This window comes from Homalodisca vitripennis, chromosome 1 (assembly GCF_021130785.1).
Source record: "Homalodisca vitripennis isolate AUS2020 chromosome 1, UT_GWSS_2.1, whole genome shotgun sequence".
NCBI classification, from domain to species: domain Eukaryota; kingdom Metazoa; phylum Arthropoda; class Insecta; order Hemiptera; family Cicadellidae; genus Homalodisca; species Homalodisca vitripennis.
In genome coordinates this window covers 107,677,498-107,686,791 of record NC_060207.1, presented here as the reverse complement: position 1 = coordinate 107,686,791, position 9,294 = coordinate 107,677,498, and the positions used below count along the sequence as shown (strand labels likewise).

The 9,294-nt window shown below is 32.8% G+C and overlaps 1 protein-coding gene across 1 annotated transcript; it reads right to left on the bottom strand.

Moving 5' to 3' along the window:
• Positions 1 to 833: 833 nt before the first annotated feature.
• On the bottom strand, positions 834 to 9,003 carry LOC124368904 (zinc finger protein 836-like). Its single transcript, XM_046826433.1, has 3 exons — positions 7,224 to 9,003; positions 2,729 to 3,223; positions 834 to 1,952 (listed from the first exon to the last, which is right to left on the bottom strand). The coding sequence occupies exons 1-3, from the start codon at positions 8,694 to 8,696 to the stop codon at positions 870 to 872; spliced, it is 3,051 nt and encodes a 1,016-aa protein (XP_046682389.1). The 5' UTR covers positions 8,697 to 9,003; the 3' UTR covers positions 834 to 869.
• Positions 9,004 to 9,294: the final 291 nt, after the last annotated feature.

Sequence of the window (9,294 nt, the reverse complement as noted above, 5' to 3'; positions counted from 1 at the left end):
TGTCATGACAACCGTCTTTTGGGACAGGAAGGGCATGCTTTTGATTGACTTTTTGCCTCATGGAACAACAGTAAACTCTGAAAGATATTCCGACACATTAAGAAAACTGAGACGCGCGATCCAGAACCGCCGGAGAGGAAGATTGTCCAGTGGTGTGAGGCTTCTCCATGAAAACGCTCGACCTCATGTCTCACGTCAAACTCAAGAACTGCTGACAAATTTTTCCTGGACTATTGTGCCCCATCCCCCCTACAGCCCAGACCTAACCCCAAGTGATTATCACTTTTTCCCAAAATTAAAGGAACACTTGGGTGGCCAACGCTTCAGTACTGATGATGAAGTCAAGGAAGATGTTACTCGATTCCTCAAAAGATTGGTGGCAGAATTCTACAACATGGGGATAGAAAAGTTGGAGCATCGTCTACAAAAGTGTTTGGACAGAAACGGTGATTATGTGGAAAAATAGCTTAACTTTTAAATTTATGTATAACACTAAGTATAAATATAGAGCTGTCTATTTTAAAAAATCATGGGAACCTTATTTTTTAATACCCCTCGTAGTATTTTGACTGAACTAAGTGGTAATTAGTCTGTATTGTTGTTATTTTTTTTGTGATGATATCAACAAAAAAAGCTAAGAATTTACACTAAAAAACAAATTTTTACAATTACAATTAGTAATAGGATATCTTAAACATGATTACATAATACATTCTTTCAGACCATTCAAGGCAAGGAATAGAGGAAATGTTTCATCATAACTCCATACAAAAGCAAACTAAAGGTGTATTTTATAAATATTAAATTTCCTCGGAGAATCAAATAAAAGTCCATCGATTTCATAACAAACTTTACTTAAATAAAATATGTTACGATTTACAATGTTTAGCTTCTATGTGTTTTTTTAGTGTGATACCCACTGAAAACGCAAGTGGACAATAAGTGCACTGATAAGGCTTCTCCCCTGTATGTGTTCTCATATGGACACTCATCCTAGTCTTGATAGATTTACCACATACTTGACATGTTTTCAGTTTAACTTTACTCGAGTGGGTTTTGAGGTGTGTAATGAAGGTAGACTGGTGAGCGAAATTCTTATCACAGTGCTTGCAGTGATAGGGTTGTTCATTAGCATGTGTTGTCATGTGTTCCGAGAGCAGAGACATCTGATAAAAGCTTTTACCACATACAGCACACCTGAAGAGTTCTTCCTTATGAACAACTTTAGCATGGTAATTCAAGTTTCCTACAGTTTTGAAGGTTTTATCACAGTCAGGACATTTGTGCTGTCTCTCACTGGAGTGTGAAAACATATGATAGGTGAGGTCCGAGGGCTTGTTGAAGCCCTTGCTGCACACTGAACATGTCAACTTGTACACTCCGTTATGTTGCAACTTGTGCCTGGTTAGTTGACTCTCCAACACAAAGATCATTCCACATACATCACACTTGTGTGAAAAGTCCTTAGTACATACTTTGATATGACTCCTAAGATTAGGTTCAGTAGTGAAAGTGTGTCCACAGAATTCACATATAAACGGTCGAATGCCAGTATGTTTGTAACTGTGAATTTCCAAAGAAACTTTTCTCGTGAAACCTTTTCCACAAGTTTCACAGTTAAAGTTGAAACTCCCTGAGTGGTTTTTCTGATGATGTGTGTTAAAATGATGCTTGCTTGTAAAGATTTCACCGCAAATTTCACAAAGCATCAGGACATCTCGAGTTGATCCATTGTGCCAGTTTAAATGTTTTTCCAAGTTAGATTTCAAAGGAAACCCTTTACCACATCGCTCACAATAATAGCGAAACTCTTTGGTGTGCTGCTGGAGATGAAGATCAAGTGTTTTCCGTGAAGATAGAATCTTATTGCAGTATGAACATTCATAGTCATTGGTAGTTTCACAGTCACTGGTTGCTAATACTTTTTCATCATCGAGGTATTCATTTTCCACCTAAAACAAAACATTCAAGTAAGATCTTTGGATACAATTGATAAACTAATCAATTGTAACTATCATTGAAGTTTTATGGTTCACACCGTGTTTAAACAATGTTAACACAATTAAACATATTTTTAATTAACCATGCTGAAATATCTCAAAATTTTACTTTTGTGAATTTGTAAAACTTTTGACATGGTGTGAACAAAGAAACTGATGACACCAGCCACCAAAGCCCACCAGCTAAGATAAGCCATTATATATAATTTTGTTGCAATGATAAGTCAAGGATGTTCAAAACACCTATTTGTAGATGAGAATTAGATTGATAAATGAAGCAAATATAAATCAATTTACTTAGGATTAATTTAGAAGTATCCACAATGTTGGTTAAAATTTACTTTGGATAAAAACATTGGTATTAATTTCTGTGAGTGCTATGATCATAAGTTTTAGGTTTTTTTTTACCAAATATAAATAAAAACTAAGTTGTTTATTTTCCCATTTTTGGCACATGGAAGTGCATAAATTATAATATATCAGAGAAAATTTCATTTAAGAATATTTTTTATCTTAAAAGAGTTACAATTATCATATTCATAATTTTCTATTCAACTGAATAATGTGAAAATCTAAATTACACACCCTGTTTAACGTAAATGTAGACTATTTTAGGAATTATGAAAATACACATACAAATCACAAATACTGTACAGACTGGAGTAAAAGAAAGCATAAACTATCCTCTAAAAGGACAAACCAATATATAATAATCATATTAAACATACTGATTGTTGATCCATTTCGACAATTGAGTTTTCCAACTTGTTGTTATCTTCAGTAGGAAGAGATTTAGAAACTTTTTCATTTTGCAAGAGATGTTCAACTTGAACCACAATTTGGACACCCTCCTCCAGCATCTGATCTACCTCCGGCATCAGCTGCTGAACTGTCTTCAGGAAACTGTCATTAATCGCCTGCTTGGTTGTTTTCAACTTGACTTCCAGTATTTCCACAGTTTCAATAAGGTTTAAACACCGACGGCACATAAAACTGTTGTGGAGTTTTATATAATGTTGCAGATCCATTGGCAAGATTTGCTCTAGTTTTGTACGGACAGGAGTTCTTGATGATGTCAAAGGAAATGAGTCATTTAAATGAATGAACTGGTTGGCAGGCATCAATGATGATGTGACTGTATTACAAATTAAACATCGCAATAACACTTCACTGTTACAAATTTTACTAGCTTGATATGACTTCTTTATTTCTTCAATGGAAATCTGAAAAGAAATATATGTAACATTTATTAGTACAGTGCACTGGTATCATAACAGATCATAATATTATTATAATTTGTTCAATTAATAGAGATATAAAAAGCAAGAAATTGGTTCTAAATTACACTGGTACATTTTTAGAGATTTAAATATCATATCCTTTAAGTAACCCAATTTCTAATATGTCGTAAAGTAGGAGAGGTTAAGGAAAACCTGTGAAGAATCTTAAAATGGCATAACAGGCAATAATAGCAATAGCAGGTTTAGGTAAGATGACAAGCAGAGATAAAAGACTTTTTAAACAATACAAATTCTCAATGTACTTTGTCAGATTGTTTTAGGGATAATCCTTTACATAAATAGCCCTATTGACTCGGTCAGAAAAGTAGAGAGATCTTGTTAAAGTTAAAATATGTATAATTTATTTCTTGGATTTACTTAATGAGATTGATTTAATCAGTATCTCAAAAACCTTTTGACAGAACTATGGAACTGTTAACAAGCAATGGAAGTGTCTAATTTTATTAACGCTAATTTAAAAAAATCTATTTTTAAATAAGTCAAGAAAAGAAATTCATGATCCAGCATCTAAAATATAGTTCTGAGTTTAAATTAAAAATGAAGTAAGAACTAATCATGATGTAATTTGGGATATTTTAAAATTTGTCGTTATCCAATCTGTTATTGGATATGCTTTTACATAGATTTCCTATGAAATCTATAAAACTGCTTTCTATAAATCTGCCTATTGCAATCGCCCTCATGACAGAATTTCCACAAGATCTTTTGCATTTTCTCCAATCATGACCCCACAGAATCCAAAAATGTATACGTATGCATGTTATGGACTTATGCAATATAATACGAACTTGTGAACACAATAACTACCAGAATTTAAAAAATATCCAGACTTAACTTAGTACAAAGGCAGTACTTACACATAGATTGGATGAGTTCATTAGTCTTAATAAATGTAACATTTCAAAATGGCAACCATTCACATTGGAGCAAAAATTTAAACTTAACTAATACCCAACGTAAACCTAAAACCATAATTTAAAAAAATATATAATAGGTAATAAACTACTTTTATTCTTTTACTTTTTTCTGTCTCTCTTAAGGATAAAAGGTGGTGGTAGTCATTCAAAGTTTGGAAAATAAATGGTTAGAGTTGTGATTATCCAAGGTAGTTGGGGCGAGGAATAACTCATATAGTACCTACTAAGGTTATGTGGTTATGCAAAAAAATAACATGGAGTGAGATTATAATATATGAGGGTTGTTTGGAAAATAAGTTGCTTTAAAGCTTGCATGCAACTGTAGCAGCTTTTTTATTATATACATTTGAAAGAATAACTATTTTTCTACACAATTACCATTTACATTTAAGCACTTACCATGTAAGTTTTCAATACTAATTGAATAAAATTCTGTTGCCTATGCACGTGACCGATTGTGACGGTTTTCACGATTCCAATGAGGTGTGGCTCCACAATTGATTTCCTCTTTTGTTTGACATTGAAATAAGAAACCCGTTTCTTGGATAATGTAACAGAAAAACCTGAGACTATGAAGTTAAATGCATCACCTTCTTCATGGTACCAGATTTAAAAAAAATTAGATCTGGTTCCACTCTCTTTGTTTTGAGTTGATCAGTCAAAGACAGTCATATAAGACATAACATTAAGATATCCAAATTTCCCAGCTGAAATTTTAACTTGATAACTATGGAAAATGCTTGAAAGATCTGTAATTATTTTAATGAGGGCGGCGAACCATATAACGTATATGGATTTGTGTATATCAATAGATATTGTTCTAGAGAGAGGGTATGCCGCCTACTTCTCTCGTATCATTAAGTATAGAAAACTGAGCACGAATGTACTACCAGAAACCTACAATTAAATCATTAAAATTTAGCTTGTTTACTTGTACATTTACGCATATAAAAAAAAATTTACAAGCTATAGCTTCTTTTTTCTATTTCAACAGCAACGAAAATAAAGAATGAAGGTAGGCCTACCAATTCTTGGTGCTTTTCAACAAAACTTCAACTATGAAATATTGAATTCATATTTCAGAAATTTGTGATCCAACTACTATAAAAGATAGTTACAAGTGTAATATTTTGAGTACATAATTATAAATGTTGAATTACACAAACAAAAGTTGTTATCAAATTACCATCTGACTTTTATTCTTGATCAAATGGTTAAAAACATTTGGTATTGCTCATGTACAGATTTTTAAAGTTGTTATCTTGGATGTGAAATGTTACACTGTTTGCTGACCAACATTGAAGAATGAATCAGAAAACTATCTCTTATAATTAATGATCCGTGGAATAAGTAGCCTCTAACGAATAGTACCTTACAAAGAACCCCACGAATATGAACATAATAAATAACATAATCAATTATTGGCTATTCGTTACACAACAATAAAATTACGCCATCACAACTAGATGTTTATTTTACAAAGCATTGTGAATAGTAATGCCTTGTAGCTATATAGTAAACAAATACAAGAAAGGCTGTGGTTCAGCACACGGCTTGTTCAATAAATTGTAATCACACACTCTGAAATGCCTCAACGTGATGCGACATAGGGGTAAGACTAACTTAAGACAAGTAGAGACAACTTTGAATTAATCAGCCACAGGTAAGACTCGCGAACATATCATGATTACACCACACATTGTAGCAAGCATGAGCTATAAACAATTTTACGACATCACTGCCCTCACACCATCAATTTCCTTTCACAGTTAAATGGATCATGAGATTTAAATACAATGTATGGGATTAATCTACTCCTGACTCAAAAAATTTGTTAACATTTTCTTTATTTTAGAAAGTTGGTACTTAGATATTATCCAGAGGCCACTATTTTTGGATGAGTTTTACTTACCAGGGACCTAAAATCTACATTTTTAAAAACAGACTTTATTTTACTTCCTGTGAAAATTTCATGTCTTTATATTGGTTCTTGTTTTCTACCTCCAAAAAGGAGGCGCTGTTGACAAGGAGACCACTCTGTCTATATCTACCATTGGTTATTAGACTATAATAAGTAGGTTTAGATTAGGTTACCAAAAATGTATTAGTAGTACTACCAAAGTTAAAGATAATCTTGATGAGTGCTCACATAATCTGAGCTTGAATTTGGGTACTATATAGAGGAATATTTTTCCTTTTTTTGACAAAGGTACGGGATGGTGCCATTGAAGCCCACACTGATGGTTAGGTGTGTCACAGATCACGTTTCAGATTGTCCAACTTTTTCGACATCAGATCACTTTGGATGATTTGGTTAAGTTAAGAAAATTACAGATTGGAAATGCCCCTAGCCACAGTGCTTGTACATCCCAAGAGATAGTAAATTTATGATAACCTAATCTAAACCAACTTATTATAGCCTAATAATAAATAGTAGATATGGACAGAGTGGCCTCCTTCTCGCAGACATAGCTTCCTTTTGGGAGGCAGAAAACAAGAACCGATTGTCATAGTAAAACAGTCTGTTCTTTCTAATATAGTTTTTTATATCCTCAGTAAGATAAACTTCCAAAAATAGTGGTCTCTGGAGAATACCAAAGTAGGCACCAAAAATTATTTAAGACATAAAGTTTGGTTTTTAGGTTCCCCAGCTCTACAATGAGATTTATTGTTGATTTTCATGGTCAGGTAAATTTGTGGCCACCCAGTCATGATGTTAAGGGACTATGGAGGGAGGCTGTTGATCCATCCCTCCCTGATAATGTAAATGGTAATTATGAAAAATTAATTTAATTGTTCTTTCTAATGTATAGTTTATAATTAAAAAGCTGTAAAATTTACATATTTTTTTATCATAGCAACCTACTTCCTGAGCACCTTAACATTTTATATATTTAACATTTTTATTCATTATTAACACAATGTCATTAACATTAAAAGGAAACCCTTTTACTGTCAAAGAAACGCATACCATAACTAAAATACTAAAAAGTATTTATGCCTACCTCACTTTCAATCTCACCAATATCATCCGATTCTTCAACGATTATATTGCTTTCGTCACTTTCACTTGACACTGCTTCGGAATTTTTAAATCCATTTTTTTCATTTTCATTTGGGTTTAAAGAAGATAAATTTTCATTTCCACTACTATTTTTTCTTTCCTGTCCACTATCCCTCAAAACAAATCTTGTGCTCTCAACCTGGTTTATCACTTTTCCTGAACATTTGTTAATTTGGCAACAATCTGTTAAAGTACTATTGAAAGTTGTTCTATTGTTTGCATTACTTCCAAGAGTTTGTTGCACCTTGTTAGGTTCTTTGTTGTGTTTGGAATGAAATTGGTTGTTGACACTATTTTGAGTTTGTGGACTGGTAAAAACTTTGCTGTTATTCTGGTCAAGTAATGGTTCTTGTATCGTGTGATTTTCATTGTGATTTGGATGAGATTTTGTTTGAGACATACATGCATTATTCTTATTTACATATGTTGAGTAGTTTTCTGATGGAGTATAATAAAGCTTTGATGGTGGAATATTATACTGTCCAAAAATCATGTTTTCTTGGGATTCACTGACAGCATTGAACATATTAGGGCTAGATATATAATTCTGCATAGATTGGAATGTAGATTTCCAATCTTTAGGCACAAGGCCTGTTTGATAAGAACCTTGTTGTTTTAATGTTGCAATATTCTCTTGTAACATAGCTGATTTATTTTCCATAGGAAATGAGTTGTGTTTCAAACTATTCACATTGCTGTCAACGTGTTTATTGTTGGCATTTAAATTTTCGAAACAAACATCAGGACTCTGAACGCACATATCATTTTGCTTTAAATCTGACTGGTCAATCAAAGGAAGATTCATCTGTGGAATATTATAGTTTTGAGTTACAGATCTTTCATTATACTTGCAATACTGTTGGTTACTAGAAATCTGAGAAGGAATTTGGAGATTCAGCCAACTCTGAATGGGATCAATCACGTTCATTGTTAAGTTTGTTTTATTCTGAAAACTTGGTACATCACATGTTGACTTACTAACTTGTTCGGTTGGTAGTGGAGAAGATATACCTAGAGAATCGAGCATACCAAACCTATTAACACAACAAGAATGAGATGTTGTTGGAGGAAGAGAGTGGCTAGTAGTGTTGATACTTTTATCTGGAATTAAGGATCCTGTTATCTGATTATGTTGGTTAGGTATTCTATTGTCAGAGAGCCATTGAAGATTGTTGTCATAACTAGACAATGATGTGTTAAATCCAGGACTGCCATAAAAACCACTAAAAGATGTACTTTGATAGCTAAGAAGAGGATTCCCAGATGGACCTTGTGAATTCTGTATGAGTAGATTAGTAACGTTTTGATTTCCACTGTCCACTAGTTGAGATATCTGAAGATCATTGTGATTTCTTCTTGAATCAGGGACAGTACAAGGCTTTCCTTGGATAACATTATAGGGATTGTTTGACATAGCTTAAACCTAAAATAGATAAAATATATAATATATGCACAAGTAATATATAATCACTTGATATTTTGTTTTAAATTACTGGTTTGAGGTTAGGTGTACATTTGAAGTAATGAAATAAAAATCGTGTTACACAGTAACAATAAGAGTAAAGTATAACATAAAAAATAAAACTTATGAAATTGCAAATCATTAAATTCAATCACCAGTTCACCAAACTAAAGGTTTCAATTCACAATGTAAACAAATCCTGTTTTTTGACAGTTAGCTTCCCTCACTTGACCATTTTTAGTTTTGTTTCGGTTCGGTCATGTGCACTTCAGATGGGTGATGAGTTGCCAACGTCGTAAAGTGCAAAAACCACGCACCCTTAGAATTAAAATTGCCTGCAGAGCACCAACATGAAAACGCTTTACCGTTAGGTACTTAAATTAGGTCATAAGTAAATACTAACAACTATAGTACTGTATTTAAGCTAAAACTGTTGAACTTAAATCACCTTAGACTTTAATTTAGAAAATACTAAGCATTTTCAAATTATAGAACATTTTGTTGAAACATATAAAACCTCAAAAATAGAGTACTATAACACCGCATTCAT